The sequence below is a fragment of the Sminthopsis crassicaudata genome, chromosome 3 (assembly GCF_048593235.1).
Source record: "Sminthopsis crassicaudata isolate SCR6 chromosome 3, ASM4859323v1, whole genome shotgun sequence".
NCBI classification, from domain to species: domain Eukaryota; kingdom Metazoa; phylum Chordata; class Mammalia; order Dasyuromorphia; family Dasyuridae; genus Sminthopsis; species Sminthopsis crassicaudata.
Window position 1 is genome coordinate 584,841,776 of NC_133619.1, and position 18,533 is coordinate 584,860,308.

General features: G+C 45.1%; 2 protein-coding genes across 11 annotated transcripts in view; one reads left to right on the forward strand and one right to left on the reverse strand.

Moving 5' to 3' along the window:
- FHIP1B (FHF complex subunit HOOK interacting protein 1B) overlaps positions 1 to 6,356 on the reverse strand; it is a 21,016-nt gene extending 14,660 nt beyond the window's left edge. The window contains exons 1-3 of one of the 6 annotated variants that reach the window (XM_074305021.1): positions 6,209 to 6,356; positions 1,126 to 1,410; positions 127 to 761 (exon numbers count right to left, since the gene is read on the reverse strand). In XM_074305021.1, the coding sequence (XP_074161122.1) occupies positions 127 to 687 (561 nt within the window). In that variant the 5' untranslated portion in view covers positions 688 to 761; positions 1,126 to 1,410; positions 6,209 to 6,356. Of the gene's footprint in view, positions 1 to 126; positions 793 to 968; positions 1,411 to 2,570; positions 2,609 to 6,203 lie in introns of those variants that run through there. The other 5 variants (XM_074305018.1, XM_074305017.1, XM_074305022.1 and 2 more) reach the window with 5 other exon arrangements.
- Positions 6,264 to 18,118, forward strand: CNGA4 (cyclic nucleotide gated channel subunit alpha 4). 5 transcript variants are annotated; one of them, XM_074305024.1, is made up of 7 exons: positions 6,264 to 6,367; positions 9,972 to 10,064; positions 10,303 to 10,404; positions 10,581 to 10,687; positions 13,344 to 13,989; positions 16,408 to 16,757; positions 17,219 to 18,118. In XM_074305024.1, exons 2-7 carry the CDS (start codon positions 10,003 to 10,005, stop codon positions 17,635 to 17,637), a joined length of 1,686 nt encoding a protein of 561 aa, XP_074161125.1. In that variant the 5' UTR covers positions 6,264 to 6,367; positions 9,972 to 10,002; the 3' UTR covers positions 17,638 to 18,118. The 5 variants fall into 5 exon arrangements, with proteins under 5 accessions (XP_074161125.1, XP_074161127.1, XP_074161126.1 ...); XM_074305026.1 differs by lacking the exon at positions 6,264 to 6,367 and adding an exon at positions 6,443 to 6,547; XM_074305025.1 differs by lacking the exon at positions 6,264 to 6,367 and adding an exon at positions 6,492 to 7,248.
- The last annotated feature ends 415 nt before the right edge of the window (positions 18,119 to 18,533 follow it).

Genomic DNA, 18,533 nt, shown 5'->3' on the forward strand with positions numbered 1-18,533 from the left:
GAAGATAATGGAGAAAGGAAAAATGGGGTCCCAGGGCTCACCCTTGCTTTTTCTGCTATCCTTGGGACTGGGCCATAACATATTAAATCCCTCCCTTAACCCACTGTGGGGGAAGAGGGGTCTGACCGGACAGAAGTAGGAGTGGTCAGCGATGTACTGGCCCACAGTGGGGCTGCCAGCCGACAGTGCCATGAGTAGCAGCAGAGCATCTCGGGCTTGCTGACCCAATGTCCCTTCACGGTGCACAAAAGGGACAAGACGGGAGAAGAGCAGCAGGCGAGGTGCAGCTCCTGGCTCAGGAGGAGGCTGTAAGAAGAGCTCAAGTAGTGCAGGCTCCCGAGCCACACACACACACAGCTGGCTGAGCAGGAGCACAAGGCCAGCATCCAGTGCAGGACTAGTGGGAGGACCACAAGCTTCCAGCAAGGTCAGCAAAGCTTCTCGAACTGGCTGGTGATGCAGTAGTGGCTGCCGAGCCTCACTCACCAGCATTTCGAACAGCTTCAGCTGTTCAGCCCTCCTTTCCTCGGCCCCTACCCCATCCCCAGGCCCATCCCACTGCAACTGCCAGGCCAGCACCCTTGCTAGAAGGTCCTCATGAAGGGCAAACTCCAGAAGGGGGCCTGGGGAGGTGGGAGCTGAAGAGGTTGCACGGTCCTCCACGAGCAGTGTCAACATCTGGTACATGTGATTGTGCACAGCACTGAGGTCATCAGACACTCCAGGGGCTGCTTGTGGGGCTCTTCGCTCCAGGATCCTAACTACCTGCAAACCAGAGAGCAAATTAGAGAACTATAAGTACAATTCGTAGGACCTTCTCAGAATGCATCCTGCAGGCACTACTTCATGATATCCTCTTCACCTACATAAGAACAAGGCACAATCTTAGAAACCAAAACCAGCCTCCTTTTTTCCCCATTACTACCACAAATACCACACTCAGATCCTCCTTGGCTCCCTAAGTCCACATTTAGGGAGGGCCTTACTAAGGAAGGGCACAATACAGTTAATGGGAGTGGCTTAAGGAGAAAACTAGGGAAAAGTGATAGAGGGCACTTACTAAGAAAAGTCAGGAGCAAGCCAGAAGGACTTTGCACAGATGCAGGTGATCAAGTAGGGTCCTACCTGAGACCAATGGTTTTTGAAGACCATGAGGCAAGTCTCTGGATCAGCAGTAACAGGAGCTTGAAGACTGGTAGTTCGAGGAGCACGGTGTCCAGGGCCCCGAGGGGCCAGTTTGCTCAGCCAACTCATCTTCTCCATGGGGTGGAAGGGTGGGCTGGCTGGGGTCCCAGGGACCACACTCCTGGGGTTTGCCAACTGAGGGCTCCCTCCACTTGTGGCTCCCACTTGCTTCATCCAGTTTGGAGGGATCCACAATCCTCCATGGTGACAGAGACATACATCAGACTATAGGGATAAAATGGAAGAAAAAGCTTAGCCAAGTACAACATAGGTTCAATCAGATTTAAGAACCTGATGCAAAGTTTAGAGAGAATTTACATTCCAATTGAAGGGGGATACCTTAGCAAAATGGCATAGGGATAAGCATCAATAATTCCACATCTTCCAAGAACAAAGTCTCTTGGTACCTACCTCTGTCCCCATCCCAGTCTCTCCCAGAGAGACTACTTGCCCTACTGATTTTCTTTATGTCTGCTGCCTGAATGGAGGCACACGTATTACAGACAAAAAACAGAATAAACATACACTAATATATTCTCTCTTCGAAAATACATAACATTCAGAAGAGGCTCTGGATGGCTGATAGGAAAAAGGAAAATATGTACCCCTCCTCTCACCAAAAGCTTAAAAGTCATATTTAAAAGGTAAAAGTAGTACTGGGCTTCTAAGCATGCACATGTGCATGTGCATGCAGACAGACAGACACACACACACACACACACACACACACACACACACACACACACAATCACTTGAAAGTCACCATCAGTTACCCACAACATCCAGCCACACAAAGTATAAGGAGGAATGAGGGGCATAGATTAGAGGCAAGAGGAACTCAGGGAGGCGCCTGCCATCCTAGGAAGGACAGGCCTCTCCTGTAAGCCTCCATCACCACCCTCCCATTCCTCCTCCCTGGGGAACTCCACAGCAACCAGGAACTAAGAGTAGGCTCTACATAGTCCACTTGGTAAACAAGTCTCTCCTATTCTTCCTGGAGAAGAGTTTGGAGAAAAATCTTCAAAGCTCTCTATCTAGGCTAGTCTAGGACCAGCGAAACATCTTACAGATATTCACAACTTACTGTTTAGTGCTCACTAGGTATCCCACTCCCCAGTTAATTTACAGAGAGTGTGGATTTCGGAGGCAGGAGACAAGTGCATGATCAAGGGAGAACAATACCTGAAATTCCTAACCTTCTCTCCTCTCAGTGATCATTGTTTAAGCACAAGAGAGCAGTGCTGCCTCCCAAATATACTAGACTACTTCAATGCCATAGATACAGATCCTCAGAGAAAGGTGTTAAGAGTAAAAGACAAAGTCCAGTATCACAGGAACTTGGGCCCAAAAAGCCAGGAGAGAAGGTATAAGAGATGGCCACTGACCTGAAACCAGATACTTAAGGCAGGAAGTGCCAGCAAAAATCACAGGGGCACTGAGTAGCTGAGATGTCTACCTGTCCATTTACATTCTACCCCTTAGTACTGGAGCAGCAGGGAGTGGCCCAGTCTCAGCCACCAACCTTTGCTCTGGGTGTGGATCTCACCCCACCTAGATGGGAGGTCTTCAACTGAACTAACTACCATTCCTCCCACAGCATTTGTCAGGAAAGCTCATCAACCTGCATCTGCTTGTGAATCTGCCATACACATTCTACCACAACTCCAAACAAAATTCTCCATGGCAGAAATGAGATGAAGTCCTCTTTGCAAAAAAATACAAGGACAGAAATGCACTCACCTAGCCCTAGAAGAGCCCCTGAATGATCTCATATTAAAAAATTCAAACATCATGCCTCCTACACAACACCAGCCTATCCACAATTCACACACCAGAATGACTATCTATAACAACAGACTTAGTGAGTGCATAAAACTTTTTCGATGTAAACCACACTGTCCCTTCTTAGTCTCCTCCCCCTTATCTATTACCCCTCATCCCAATATTATTTAAATCAGATTATATCACAACATCTCTGAGGTGGAAGGACTTTAGAGATCATCTATTATAATTCAAACCTGAAAAGTAATCTCCTTCACAGCACTCATGACAGAGAATACATGAAATCCCAAAGTAATTTAAAGAATCAGAGAATCTACCAATTGGAAGACATTTCAAAAGCTGTCTTATGGCCAATCTGGTAAAGAACCCTGCTTAGAACACCCCAAATATGTAGTCCTCTGCTGTGCCTCTATATCTGGCACAGCAGATAAAGCACTGGGCCTAGAGTCAAGAACTGAATTCAAATCTGGCTATGGACATTTATTAGCTGTGTAATTCTAGACAAGTAAATTAGCCCTACCTACCTCAATTTTACTGACTATAAAATAGGGATAATAATAGCCCCTCCCTTTGAGGATCAAATAACATATATTTGTAGTCCCTTCATCATAATACATAATAAATGCTTCTTCCCTACTTTAAAACTTCAGTTAAGAGGACGCCTGCTACTTCCCAAGGTACTGCTGCCTGTCACATCTCCTGACTCCAAACATTTTCACTGTCGGCCACTCATGCATCTCTACTTCTTAGTCTCTTTCCCTGACATTTTTCAAGTCCCAGCTAAATTCCTACCTTCCAAGAACGCAGGGACTACCTTAGACTTTTCTTTGTATCCCCAGCACTTGGTACAGTGCTTGGCATATAACAGGTGATTAATAATGTGTATTGACTGACTCCCTTATACTATACTTCTGCGGGTGATTTTTCATCCTAAATGCAGAAACTGATATTTGTCAGTTATGCAATGTCAGAATGCAATTAATTGCATTCAATTTAAGTAACTGCTTGAATAAGATAGATCTAATTAAAAAAAAAAACAAAACTGAGATTGTGGAGAAAGGATCAAAGATAATTCTGAGGTTTTGAGATTAGAAGCCTAAGAGAAAGGTAGTACTGCTTCAAGAAGTTCAGTCTGGAATATAACAGACTATAGCTAACAAGTGACCATTCATTTCAATGATCCAGTCGTAGTGATGAACACAAAGCCAAACCTCAAGTGAGCCTGTATAAGTTATTCCTTTATAATTTAAAACGGAAATTGGTCACTGCTCCTTCTCACCTATTTCACTTTGCAATTCTTGTTTATCCCGTGTATTTCATTCTTTCCTGAGGAAAGTACAAATTCCATGGCCAGACATCCAAAGCCTTCCACATCTGACCCCATCTCAGGTATTCAATCTTACTGCCCCCTATACCCTCAATACAACCTTTGTTCTAGTCTTGCTGTCCCCCAAATATACTTTGGCCCTCCCTTCTTTAGAACCTCAGTTCACTCCATTCACCCATTAGCCTTCTTCCTCTTGACATCTCCAAATTGCAGCTCCATTCCTATGGAACCACAGGAGATACCTGCCACCTAGTACCGTTTTTTGTTTTGTTTTGTTTGCTGGGGCATTTGGGGGTAAGTGACTTGCCCGGGGTCACACAGCCAGGAAGTGTTAGGTGTCTGAGACCAGATTTGAACTCGGGTCCTCCTAACTTCAGGCTGGTGCTCTATCCACTGCGCCCCCTAGCTGTCCCACCTAATACTGTTAATTATTTTTGAGTAGGTGTATACGTGCCCCAATTAGGCTATCTGCTCCCTTAGGCAGCCCATTCCACTCTTGGGCGTTCTAATTATTAAGGCTTTTCTTAAAAGAACTGAGGTCACCTTCTTTCTGCTTCTCCCTATGGCTTCTAGTTCTGTTCTCTGGGGTCAAGCTGAGTAAGTCTGGTCTCTTTTTCACAAGACAAGTCTTCAAATACTTGAAAAGAGCAGAGCTTGTGCCCCAATCACTAATATTCTTCCAACTGAGACGCCAGCTTTCACAATCTAGAGAGAGAACACGCCGCGTCTGGGATCCCCTCAACAAACTCCCTGCGGGTCCTCCTCAAGTCCTGGCTCAGAGTTCGCTTCTTTCCCGGACTCTGCCCAAGGGCCTCACGGAGGTCATCCAGGCCACGTTTTGCCTAAAGCAGGAGTCCTCTCTCTATCCAGCTCTAGAAAGAAGACCATCCAACGGCCACCTCGGGAGCATCCTCCTCCAAGAAATGTTCTCTGACTGTCCCTAGAGTAATGACCTAATGTAAGTATTAGGTTGAGAAGATAGTTGACTTTCCCATAAGTCGTTTCCTAATTATTCTGGGGTGAAAGTGCCAGGTTAGAACAGTCTCCCTGATTTGCTACTACTATGTAAACTCCTGGCCTCGGTCTCCCCATCTATAGGGGTGAGGATCCTCTGAGGTCCTTCCTAGCTCTTGAGTTCTAGGAATGTCTTTTCTCTAACTGGATCGTGAATGAAACTTGTAACAATAAAGATCCCTGAGATTAAAAAAACTTAACCAAGCTCTAACCAATGGGCAAGGCGGTTAGGGCCGGTCTGGGGCTATGGAAGAAGAGACTTCGCACGCGCTGTTTACAATGACGAATTTGGGGAAGTGAGGATCTTTTCCTGAGGAGGGAGAAAAGCTCTCCTTAGTCTGGTCGGGAGGCCAGGAGAAGGTGTATGGATCACCAAGGAGCTAGACACTTCTGGAACACGTGACCGAATGGATTTGGGGTCCTGCATTAGGAGGCTCACAGGAGGTGACTGACGAGGATGAGAAGGGAAGCCAATGGCAGACGCCCTCCCCCCTCCCAGGGGCCACACTCTTCTGCCCAGGATCCTATTTCTTCACAGTCTATATGACGATTTCATCCCATCCTGGGTCCACATTGTAAACACTCGGTCCTCAAGGTCCAGTCCCTCTCTGCACACGCCCTGTCACCTGTCATGTATGTCCCTCTGTTCCCCCCACCTGTCATGTGTCCCCAGTCCCAAATAGCCCCCCACCTGTCACGTGCTCCTCACCGAGATGCAGGTGTGTGTGTGTGTGTGTAAGCCCTTCCCTCTGGGCCTTTCACACACAGACACCCCCCCCCCACCGGAATCTAACACACTCAGCCCCCCGCTCCGGCAGTGCTTGACACACTCATGCCCCTCGAGGGGCCTCCCAGCCCCCAGCCGTCACCAGTCGCCCCATCCCACAGGTTGGACCTCACCGCTCCACTCTCGCGCCGCCGCTGACCCCGTGCGGACTCCGTAGCAGCAGCCACCGCCGCCCGCGCTCTCAGGCCGCCGCCATAGCTGCCCGGTCGCCTCCGCCCGCGCCCCGCCCCTCGGGGCGGAGGGACACCGCCCCCCGACGTCACCTCGCTCAGGTACCGCCTTGCGTCTCACGCTCTTTACATCATCAGGAACAGCTGGCTTTCCCATTGGTCGGATCCCGAGCGCGAGCGAGCGCCCCGGGAGACGACGGGCATCCCCTGGCAACGGCCGGCGCATGGGGGCGGGATATGTACGGGTGGCGAAGGCTGAGCTGAACAGGAAGGAAGGGAAAGGTTTTGTTTGGGAAAGGAATTGAGTCCCGACTAGAGACACCCTAGCTGCACTTCCGGCCCAGCCCTCCGGGTTCACACCGCAGCCCGAGGATTAAGAAGAGAGGCGGGCCTTAGAAGACTGGGACAGCCTGCCCTGGGGACTAGGGAATGGAATGGGGTGGGCCTGGTTAAGGGCGGGGCTTGCGGGATACTGGGCGGGGCCTGGAATGAGCCGTAAAAGGGCGGAGCCCGGTGGGGCGGGAACTTCTTACGCAAGAACTTGAAAGAGGCGGAGGCTCCAAAACTGGAAAAGCAAATTGAAGGCGGAGAGTAAATGGGTGGGGCTTACGAGGGGCGGTCCTAATGTGGCTGGGCCAGGGATTGGGTAATGGGAGGGGCCTTCTCTGTTTTTTTTCCCTGTTCAGCTCAGGAGTTGGAGAGGGCGGGGCCTCCTTCGTGCTAGAACTGGAGGGGCATGACAGGGGGCGGGACCTTAGCTGAGTGGGAGGGGCGGCAGAGTACCATAACACAGGTGAGGGAGGGGCAAGCCAGAGGTCCTGAGTCCTCTGGGCCAGTGATGTGTATGGGTAGAAACTCGAGGTGCCCCTTGGGGTTTCAGCCTCTGGGGCTCGGGCTCTACTTGGGCTCAGGCTCCTGCGTCTCTGTAGCCAAGAAGGAGAGACGCCGGAGTCAGACACGGATCACCTGAAGAGCCGCGCCCAGTGAGACCCCGGGGGCCTCCCCCTGCCCTGCCCACCCACCCCTAGCTAGCAGCTGGAGAACCCCCCCCCTCCTACACCCGCCCCTAGAACCCTCTCCCACCGAACCCTTGGAACCCTCTGCTTCCCACCCGCAGAATCAGACTCCCAGCATCCTGCATCTTTCCCAGTCCCCTGCTTCCCCACCCTGCAGAACCCCAGAATCTTCCATTTTTCCAGTCCATAACTTCTCTTTATGCATCTTCCCTCCCGAAATCCCAGAATCTTACTTCACAATCTCCAACATCCTCTTCCCCAACATCTTTTCCCTCCAGAAATCCCCAAATCCCCTTTACGACTTCAGCATCTTCTTCCCAACCAACTCCAATTAATAGAACTTCCCTCCCCAGTTTTCTTGATTCCTCCACCGTCTGTTTTTTCTGCCCTCGACCCACAACATCTTTTCACAGATCCTTTGCCTCACTTCGTTCTTCCCCTCGCTCACAGATAAACATTCCCTCCACAAGGCTGCCTGAGTCCTCCTCTGGTGGCATCTTCCTGTCCTCTCCCTCTCTCAGAATCCTGTTTTCTCAACAACCACCTAGAATCTTCTTCCCCAAGGACCTATCTCGAAATCTCCCACCCAGACTCCTTTCTTTCCGTGTAGAGAACTTTCTTCTGCCCTAGAAACAATTCAACAAAAGTCGATGCTAAGGACTAGGACTCTGGGAAGGGAACAGCCCTTTTTTAGATGATACGCGCTAAGTACTGTGCTAAGCACAATAGTTCTGGGAAACAGGTGCTATCATTATCCCCACTTTATAGGACAGAGGTGAAATGACTTGCCCAGGGGTACACAACTAGGCTGTGTCTGGAGGCTGGATTTGCACTCAGGTCTTCCAGGCCCCTATCTAAAACTCTACCCACTCTGCTACCCACCTAGATATCCCTAACTTCAAAGAGCTAATAACATTCTCCTGGGGACATTTTTCTTTTTTAAGTTTTACAATAAGATGTGATACAGGTGCCCACCACTTATACAGGAGGAAACTGAAGCTAAGAGACTATATTTTTATGCCTATTAATGTGAGAAAACTACTTCCCCAAACCCTCACCTTCCAAGAATCTTCCTCCAAACTCCATCAGGATTTTCTTTGTCTTCCCCCACCAAAACCCCCAAATTTCTCCCCACCCTAGTCCTCCTATATGCAACCCTGCTAAAATGATAAAATAACAGAATTTAGAACTGGAAAGGACTTTAGTCATTTAGCCCAGTGCAATTAAACTCAAATAGAAACAGATCCCCACAGCTCTCATATTGCCTTAGAAAATCACAAATGAACATTATCTATGTTGTTTTTTTACTTATTTTGTTCCATGTTTTTCAATTACATATTAATCTGGTCCAGGCTGTACTCAGGAATTTTACAGACCATGACTTTGATAGTCCAACTCTTTCATTTTACAGGGGAGGAATCTGAGGACCAAAGAGACTAAGGGTTTATCCAAGGTCACACGGTAGAAAATAAAGCGGAATTTAATTCCATGCTCTTTCTGCTGTGCCACACTGATGCATCCCTTCTAAATCCCATATCTTCTCTCTCCAACCTTCCAGACTTGAGAATCTTCCTTTTCTTTCCTAGATCCATCCCAGAATCCTCACATCAAACACCTCCTGAATCTTTCTTCCCTTCAAATACCTACAGTCTTCCTTTATCCCTTCTTTTGCCTCTCCCAACAATCTTCTTCCCATAAAACCTATTCAGAATTTCCTACTTCTCATAGGCCATTTTCCAGAATCAACTTCTTCCCTCCCATAACCACCATAAACTTCCTAGAAATCTTTCCCATGTAGAAACTCCCAAAATCATCTTCTAAGTCATTTATATCCTGCTAACTTGGGAATTTTCACACACCTCTCTCCCTTCCCTCTCCCAACAATGTACAGGATATTGTTTTCCTCTATCCTCCCATAGAAAATCTCTCTCTCTCCCCCTCCCTCTCTTTCTTTCTTTCTTTCCCTGTTCCTCTCCTCTTCCTTCTCCTCTCTCTCTCTTCTTCTCTCTCACACACACATACATACATTTTTTCTTCTTACAAGCCCCTCGGGATCTAATTTCTCCTCAGCCCTTATACTACACACACCCCTATAAATTGCCCACAATCTTTTTTTTTTCCCACAAGACCTCCATCACTAAGAATTATTTTCTCAAAAACATTATTAAAAGAAAAGAAAATGAGAATTATTTACTCTCATAGATGCCTCAAAATTCTTCCTCCTATGCTGTTTCCCTAGAATTCCTCTTCTCACTGTTTCCCCCAATTTTTCTTCTTAACCTTTTACTGGCCTTTAGTATTTTCCTTTTTCCCTCAGAGATGCACTCCTCTCTCCATAAATCCTCAAAATCAGCCTTTCTTCCCCAAATGTTCCCCCAAATCTTTTCCATTAATCTTCCTCCTATATATCTATATACTTTATCCCAAAATTTTCTTTTCTTTCTTGATTTTCCTCTCAACTTCTTCAACTCCACAGACCTTCCACTAACAATGTAGAATCCACCTCCCCAAAACTGAGTTTCCCTCAGAATTTTCTATTCTCTTAGAAACTTGAGCTCCTTATCCTCTCAGATTACCTATCTCCACTGAACCAACACAATCCTCCTTAACCATTATTCCACAAAATTATTCTATTCCCATAGACCTGGTAGAATCTTTCTTATTCTAGAATCTTCCTCCTCCTCCCACAGATATCTGTAGCTCGACCTAGACTCCAAGACCATGAGTCAAGAGTCCAAAGTGAACACCAAAGAATCATCTCCTCAAGCACCTTCCAAACCCAGGTGAGAGGGGAGGGGACTCTAAGATGTGTGCGTGTTGGAGAGGTAAATTAAAAATACTCTAGAAGAGTATTAAAGTACTAATTAAGAGAAAAGTATTAAAAGCATAATGGGAAGGAGGAGGGAGAGGAAAGGGATTTGTTTCCACAAACAACATGGGGACTAAGAGTCCCATAATTCTCTCTTTCTGGGAGCCTTCTAGAATGGTCATACGCTAAAACTCCTGTTTTATTACCTTCAGGAAGTCAGTGCCTGTTTTGGATCCATCAGGGGACAAGTATTATTGGTGGCTCAACACTATGGTGTTCCCAGTCATGTACAACCTCATAATTCTTGTCTGCAGGTAAGAAGAGAAAATAAGGGCACAGAAGGGCACTTGGAAAAATCTAAGGGTGTGGAAGAAGGGGAAAGGGGGCTTTCTTGTTCTGCTTCTGGGAGATTCTGGGAGGAATAGAGGGGTTTTCACTACTAGGTCCTGCAGCCAAGTCCCGCTCAAAATATTCCCTCCTTTATCCCCAGAGCCTGCTTCCCAGACCTCCAGCATGGATACTTGGTGGTCTGGCTGGTCCTGGACTATATAAGTGACCTGCTCTACTTAATGGACATTGTCGTGCGCTTCCATACTGGTCAGTGATATCCCAACCTAGATTCTTCCACTCCCAACCCTTTCATTCCAGTTGATCTATCCTCACCACACCCTCTACTCCTGTGACTCAATTCAACAAATAGTTATCATGTACCTACTATGTATAAGTCATTGGGATACAAAACCAGGCTCAGACCCCAAAGAATATACGTTCTTTTGGGGGGAGACATTAACCTGATAATAACTTGTGGACAGATAATTAAACATAAGCCAATTTGAGCAGGGAGATAACACATAATTAGGTGGCTTGAGGATGGCTTCAGGTAGGAAGCAGCACCTCAGCTAAGATCTGTGGGAAAGTAAGGATGTAACGAGGCAGAGCTATAGAGAGAGTGCATTCTAACTGTAAGAGATAACCCCTACAAAGGCACGGAACTGGGATCAATTATTAAATATTGTAAAAGGCTAAAAAGACCTAGATAATTTCCCCATTAATCTCACTGAAGCCTGCTAACTCCTCTATCAACCTTGAAAATTTGTATGAGCCCCACTCTGGCTCTTTGTTGCATTTCCTTTATTATTTTTATGACAGAATTCTATTTTTTTAATCCATTCTGATATTTGCTTCTGTTTTATGGGAAGGTTCCAGTTGATAGTTATGATTACCAGCTTTGTATTTTCCTGCATCCTATTTTCTCCCCTATGTATACTTTTGTTCTCTCTTTCCACTCTGTCTCTTCTTAGCCCTCTACCTCCCCTACCTTGTATCACCCTTCCTCCTTTCTTTTATCCCTTTCTCCTAATGTTTCTATCCTTCATTTTATTTCCCTTTCTCTTCCTAATTTTTATAGGGTATACATTTCTATACCCAACTGAATGGATTAAATTATTCCTTCTTTGAGTCAAAGCTGATGAAATCAAGCTTCAGACAATGCTCATCCCCTCCCTTCTTTCCCTCTTTTGTAATAGGTCTTTTGTGCCTCTTCATGTGATCTAATTTGTCCCATTATACCTCCCCTTTCCTCTTCTCCAAGTACAAATAATTTTCTACCCATTAATTTCTTCTTTCCATCAGAGTCCATTCACAACCACACAACCCTGTCCATGTATTCACCCTCTAACTGCCCCAGTAACAGAGTTCTCAAGAATTATAGATATCATTTTCCCATCTAGCATTGTAAACAATTTAACCATTAAATTATATATATATATATTTTTTTTTTTTTCAATAGAAATGATTAAAAATCTCTTACTTCATTGAAGATCCATCTTTCCCCTGAAAGATGATGTTCAATTTTGCTAGGTAGTTAATTTTGGTTATAACCCCAAGTCTTTTGCCTTACAGAATATGATATTCCAAACCCTCTGATCCTTTATTGTAGAAACTGCCAGATCCTGGATAATCCTGACTGTTTTTCCTTGGTATCTGAATTGTTTTTGTCTGGCAGCTTGGAGTATTTTTTCCCTTAAGATTATTGTCTTGGAGTTTTGCAATAATGTGGAGATGATTGATGGAGTCTTTCAATGACTATTTCCCCTCTGGTTTTAGTATATGAGGCCAGTTTTCCTTGATCTCTTGAAGGATACTATCCAGGTTCTCTTTTTGGTCATGGCCTTCAGGTAGACCAATAATTTTTAAATTGTCTCTCCTGGATCTATTTTCTAGGTTGGCTCTTTCCAATGGGATATTTTTCTTCTAGTTTTTCATTCTTTTTAGTTTGTTTGACTGATTTTTGATTTCTCATAAAGTCATTAGTTTCCATTTGCCCTATTCTAGTTTTTAATGTGTGATGTTCTTCAGTTAGCTTTTGCATCTCTTTTTCTAATTGATTAATTCTACTTTTCAAGTTGTTATTCTCTTCATTGGATTTTTTTTTTGTGCATTGGCTTATTGTGTTTTTTAAGGACGTGCCTTTCTTTTCCAAGCTGTTGACTCTCTCTTATATACCTCTTATTTCTTTTCTCATTTTTTCTTCTACCTCTCTTATTTGCTTTTTAAAATCTTTTATGAACACTTCCAAAAAGCCTCTTTGGGCTTGAGACCTCTGTGGACATTTTGTCTTCATCTGAATTGGTGTTTTGCTCTTCCCTGTCACTTTAGTAGTTTTCTATGGTTAAGGTTCTTTTCTGTTTGTTGCTCATTTTCTTTCCTTGCCTTTTTGTATTTCCTCTTTTGTGAGTGTTATAGTCAAGCTTTGCTCCTGGGTAAAGGGGATACTGTCCCAAGCTTCCTGTGCAGTTCTGAGCCTTGGCTTTGAGCACAGGGGCCCCTTGTGTTTTGTCTTTTGCTCAGAGCAGGGGAAAGCTTTTCCTGATTAACCCAGGAAGCACCCTGATTTCTCAGAATTTGACTTTAATTGACTGGAGGTCACCCTCTGGTCTGCTTCACCACTGAGCCAGGACTGAGGGTCTCATTTGCTGACTGGCTGTGACTAAGACCCTCTCATTGGCTTTCCCACAGTCTGTCTGAGCTGGGCTGAGCACCCCTTTCACCCCAGAGAGACTGGCCTTTCTTGAAGTCCTTCTAATCTGTCTTGAGCTGGAGAGTGCTTTCATTCCATCAGTCTCTGGTCAGAGGCTTGGTTTCAGGTGGTATTCCAGGGAGACTGGAACAGCTTCTTGCCTTCACTCCGCCACTTTCTCTTTGTTGCATTTCCAATACTGGAACTAACCTTGCTACTCCTTTCTAACCTCAGGGTTCCTGGAACAGGGCATCTTGGTACTGGACAAGGGTCAGATCTCACAGCGCTATGTGCGGACATCAAATTTCTTGTTGGATATATTGTCCCTGGTGCCCACAGATTTGGCATACTTGCACTTGGGCCCTCATACACCTACCCTGAGGCTCAATCGTTTCCTTCGAGTTCCACGCCTTTTTGAGGCCTTTGACCGAACAGAGACCCGTACAGCATATCCCAATGCCTTCAGAATTGCCAAACTTATGCTCTATATCTTTGTTGTCATCCACTGGAATAGCTGTCTATATTTTGCATTGTCACGATACCTGGGCTTTGGGCGAGATGCCTGGGTATACCCTGACCCAGCACAACCAGGTTTTGAACGTCTTCGTCGCCAATACCTCTACAGCTTCTACTTCTCTACACTCATCCTCACCACTGTAGGTGACACCCCCCTGCCAGCCCGTGAAGAAGAGTACCTTTTTATGGTGGGTGACTTCTTGCTGGCTGTCATGGGCTTTGCCACCATAATGGGTAGCATGAGCTCAGTCATCTACAATATGAACACAGCTGATGCAGCCTTCTACCCTGATCATGCGCTTGTCAAGAAATACATGAAGTTGCAGCATGTCAACCGCCGACTGGAGCGTCGAGTCATTGACTGGTGAGGGCCTAGCTGCTGAGAGAGTAGAAAGTGTTGGGGCAAGGGGAGGATATTGGCCATGAGGATTCAATGACTATTGTTATATGAAGAGTACTTGCTTGCCAGAACATGTTCCTTGGAAAGGAGGAAGGCTTTGAAAGATATGAAGTATCTTTTACTGCTAAGAATTCAGCCATAGGAAGAAGGAGGTTAGGAAGACAGCAATAGCAAGGAGGAGGTACTCAGGGACAGGGAGCAAAGGGTACGCCATTGATTATTGGAAACATGGTGGTAGGAATATAGAAGTATAAGGGGAAAATGGGAGACTAGGAAAGCAGAAGAGGATGCAGAGGAAGACAGTGATAGGACTTCTTATGAAATTGAAGAAAGTTATCAACCTGGATAACCATTTGTCAGAGAAAGAGAAACAATGTCCTATAGTGGAAAATTCACTGGATTTGGAATTAGAGATGCCTGAGTCTTACTAATTACTTCTAAGATCTTAGAAACAAGGGTAAAGATGGAACTGAATAATTATGGACCTCTATTTCTCCATCTGTAAAAACAAGTTGGATTCAAGTCTTTTCTAAATCTAAATGCTATAATCCTATGATGTTAATGAAGAGATTTTTATTTAGGAATGACCTAGACTACTTAACGATTTTGGGATTCTGTGAGTCAATCAAAAAGCACTAATTAAGCATGTATATGTGTTAGACTAAGCACTAGGGATATAAAGACACACAAAAACCAATCTTTATCTTTAGAGAACTCATATTCTAATGAGAAAAAAATAATCAGATACATGTGATATATATATATATATATATATATATATATATATAGAGAGAGAGAGAGAGAGAGAGAGAGAGAGAGAAAGAGAGAGAGAGAGAGAGAGAAAGAGAGAGAGAGAGAGAGAGAGAGAGAGAGAGAGAGAGAGAGAGAGAGAGAGAGAGAGACACACACACTAGATGAAGGGGGACATTAACAGCTGGGAAAACTGGGAAAGGTATTGAAGGAAGCCAAAGTAAGTAAAAACCAAGGCGAGGAGACAAGCCTTCCAGGGATGTGGGACACATCTTGCATAATCATGATGATTAGAGATGAAGTTTCTTTTTCAAGAAGCTACGGGTAGGTCAGTGTAGCTGGTTGATAGTTCATGGAAGGAAGGAAGATGTAAGAAAGTTGAAAAAGTAGAGAGGAGCCAGGTAAGAAAGGTGACCCAAGCTGATTTTTCTAAAACATAACATCTGATTAGTTCTCCCTTCTACTGCCCTGCTCAAGAAACTCTCTTGGCTCCCTATTACCTCCACATAGTAGGACTTTGAACTTAAAGAACTTAAAGGAATGTAGAAATCATATATACCCAGTTAACATTTGAGCTTCCTGAGGGCCAGAACCTTTTTCACTTTTTTCTTGTATTCTAAGTGCTTAGCGTAGTCCCTAGCATAGGGCAAATTCTTGATTAATATTTGTTGCATTTTATAGATGAAGAGCCTCTGGCCCAAGAAGTTCCTACAGATAAATTAATAAAGCCAAAAATGGAACTTCTGATTCTAAATCCATTTCTCCTTCCACCATACTGAGCCTGTCCTGCACAGAGTCCTGGGACTGTTAGATTCCCAGGCTTTGCCATGTGAAAAACCACACATGCCCAAATACATGTGAATCTCCATTTCTCATGTAAACTGAGAGCTTCCTGATTAAAGGCAAGACTAGGCTTTGCTCCTGGGAGATGTCGAAAGACCTGCACATGGATTAATAGTAATAATAGCTAATGTTGATTTGCTTCTTTAAAGTTTTGAAACTGGTCTGCATAAATTATCTCATTGGGTTGAAGAAAATTAATTAATTGTTGACCTGCATAAACAGTAAGGCTTCACAGAAAAGAGGGATTGTTTGAAGGATCTAGGAGTGTTTAAAGAAAAGACTTAGGGGACCTATGATCAGTATCTTCAAGTATCTGAAGAGCAGCTATGTTATAAAAAACAAATCAGATTTGTTCTGTTTGACAGCCTTAGGAGCAGTGGATAGAGGCTGCAAAGAGGCAGATTTAAGTTCTAGGTAAAACACACACACACACACACACACATTTTGAAAAAGTTAGAGCTAACTCAAAAGAGAAATGAGCTACTTGGAAGGTGTCAGTTATTATTGCTGGAGGACTTCCAGGTGGCGTTGGTCACATTACCCCATCTGTAGAAGGGATTCTTATTGAGGTATTTGTTAGGCCAGCTGAGGTCAGACTATTAGCTTCCATAGTCTGAGATTCTATGATTATTGAAGGAGCTAGGATCTGATCTGGTGCCCATGAAGGAAAAATAATATTGGGCCTGGCAGAGCATCTGGGATGAAGCAGGGGTTAACAAGGTGTGAGTCCGTGGCAGGGAGGAGAGTCCATCTGCCCATAGCCCACCACCATTTCTGTTACCACTCCAGGTACCAACATCTACAGATTAACAAGAAAATGACAAATGAGGTGGCCATTCTGCAGCATCTGCCTGAGCGCCTGAGGGCTGAGGTGGCTGTATCTGTGCACCTGCCCACCCTCAGTCGGGTGCAAATCTTCCAGAACTGTGAGGCCAGTCTCCTAGAGGAGCTTGTACTAAAACTACAGCCCCAGACCTATTCACCAGGAGAATACGTGTGTCGTAAGGGCGATATCGGCCGTGAAATGTACATCATCCGAGAGGGCCAGTTGGCCGTGGTGGCTGATGACGGTGTTACTCAATATGCAGTGCTGGGTGCCGGACTTTACTTCGGGGAGATCAGCATCATAAATATCAAAGGTGGGAAAAGGGGATTGGCTCAAATGATAGCCTAGGAAAGGAACTCCTGGCTCCATCTGGGGATAGATCCTGAGTCTAGAAAGACCCCTGGGAAAGACATTCCTGGCTTAAAGATGTAGGGTGTATTGGGTGGGGATTGGTGAAGAGATCTAAGGAAGGGGCTTTTGCTTCAGTAATCTGAAAAGTGGGAGGACCCAGTGGTGACCTTGGGAGGGAAGGCAGAAGAGACTGGTCTGTCCCCCAGCTATTTTGGAAAATAAGGTGCAGAAGAGTCTTTCCTTGGGAACAGGACCAGATAAGAATTTTTAATGGATATGGGGGAGGCTGAACCCTGAGGAAAGGATTAGCGGAATTGAAGAGGCTTAGTTGTGGGGAAAGGATTTTATCTCCCATACACCTACTCACAGATCATTCCTAGGATCACACTATACCACTGTATCCTACTTGCCATTCCCCCACAGGGAATATGTCTGGTAACCGTAGGACTGCAAACATCAAGAGTCTGGGCTATTCTGACCTATTCTGCCTGAGTAAGGAAGACCTTCGAGAAGTGCTGAGTGAGTACCCACAAGCTCAGACTGTCATGGAGGAGAAGGGCCGGGAGATCCTGCTCAAGATGAACAAGCTGGATGTCAATGCAGAGGCAGCTGAGATCGCACTGCAGGAAGCTACGGACAACCGCCTGCGTGGTCTTGATCAGCAACTAGACGACCTGCAGACCAAGTTTGCCCGCCTCTTGGCTGAACTGGAGTCCAGTGCCCTTAAGATAGCTTATCGTATTGAGCGACTAGAGTGGCAGACTCGTGAATGGCCAGCTCCTGAGGAGGTTGAGGCAGGTGCTGATGATGAGGGGGATGGTGGAGAGGAAAAGGCCTCTTAGGCTCAAGGTCACACACACACACACACACATTCCTTCTTGACTTCAGCTTTAGGATGACCCCTATCACCCTCGCCTTTGGATGACACAAACCTCAGAGGAGCCCCAAAGATATAGGAAAATGTATCTATAAATATCCTCATGTCATAACAATTAAACTACACAGGCAGTTAGAGTTACTCTTCTTTGCCCCAAAAGAGGAGAGAAATGAAAAAAAAAAAAAAAATACACACTCAACTATTCTATGCATTGCCCCACACTTAGTTTCCAGTTCACACTCAGTAGCACCCAGTGAGCCACTGACAATTCTGATAGAAATGGCTGTGTGCTAACCCAGGGATACACACTGAAGCTCTCACACACATTCATGCCAATCTTCTCAGTCTCTTACAGAGATTATCACAGTCACATGCCCCCATGAACACATTTGCATATGCTTTTTCCCCCAAAGAGCAAAGTATTTAGAAGAGAATAGCAAAATAAATTACAAGGGAAAGACAAGTAGTAAATCATTCTCAGCCTCCCCATATATGAAGACCTGCAGTCTTCCACAAATAGGTTTCTACCATGAAGAAAGAGAAAGTGCTTCCATGAAAAGGCCACGTATACCCTTCTAAGTAAGTCTCATGCATATGTTTCTCTCAGTCAGAGAACTCCAACACTGCTCAACCTGAGACCATCACTAAACTTGCCTCCTAGGAAACCCCAAGCTTTTGTAAAGGTAACAGAAATGGCCTTGAATGCATAATGGCTATGTTGCATTCCAATAAAGTATTTCAAACTTTTCTAGTGTCTTTAGTGACTCTGGGGCAAAAAAAAAGGCTTTCCTAGAGGGAAGATGTAGAGATGAGGGATAGTATGCCTAGAGGAGGACTCTCCCACTCTAAAGTCTAGAAAGT

What these genes read in the sequence shown, in the direction of transcription:
- CNGA4 (XM_074305024.1), top strand. Translation starts at nt 10,003, where the DNA reads ATGAGTCAAGAGTCCAAAGTGAACACCAAAGAATCATCTCCTCAAGCA. An exon ending in TGTCGTGCGCTTCCATACTG is followed by an intron (nt 10,688 to 13,343) that starts GTCAGTGATATC and finishes TTCTAACCTCAG; the next exon opens with GGTTCCTGGAACAGGGCATC. An exon ending in CAGCATCATAAATATCAAAG is followed by an intron (nt 16,758 to 17,218) that starts GTGGGAAAAGGG and finishes ATTCCCCCACAG; the next exon opens with GGAATATGTCTGGTAACCGT.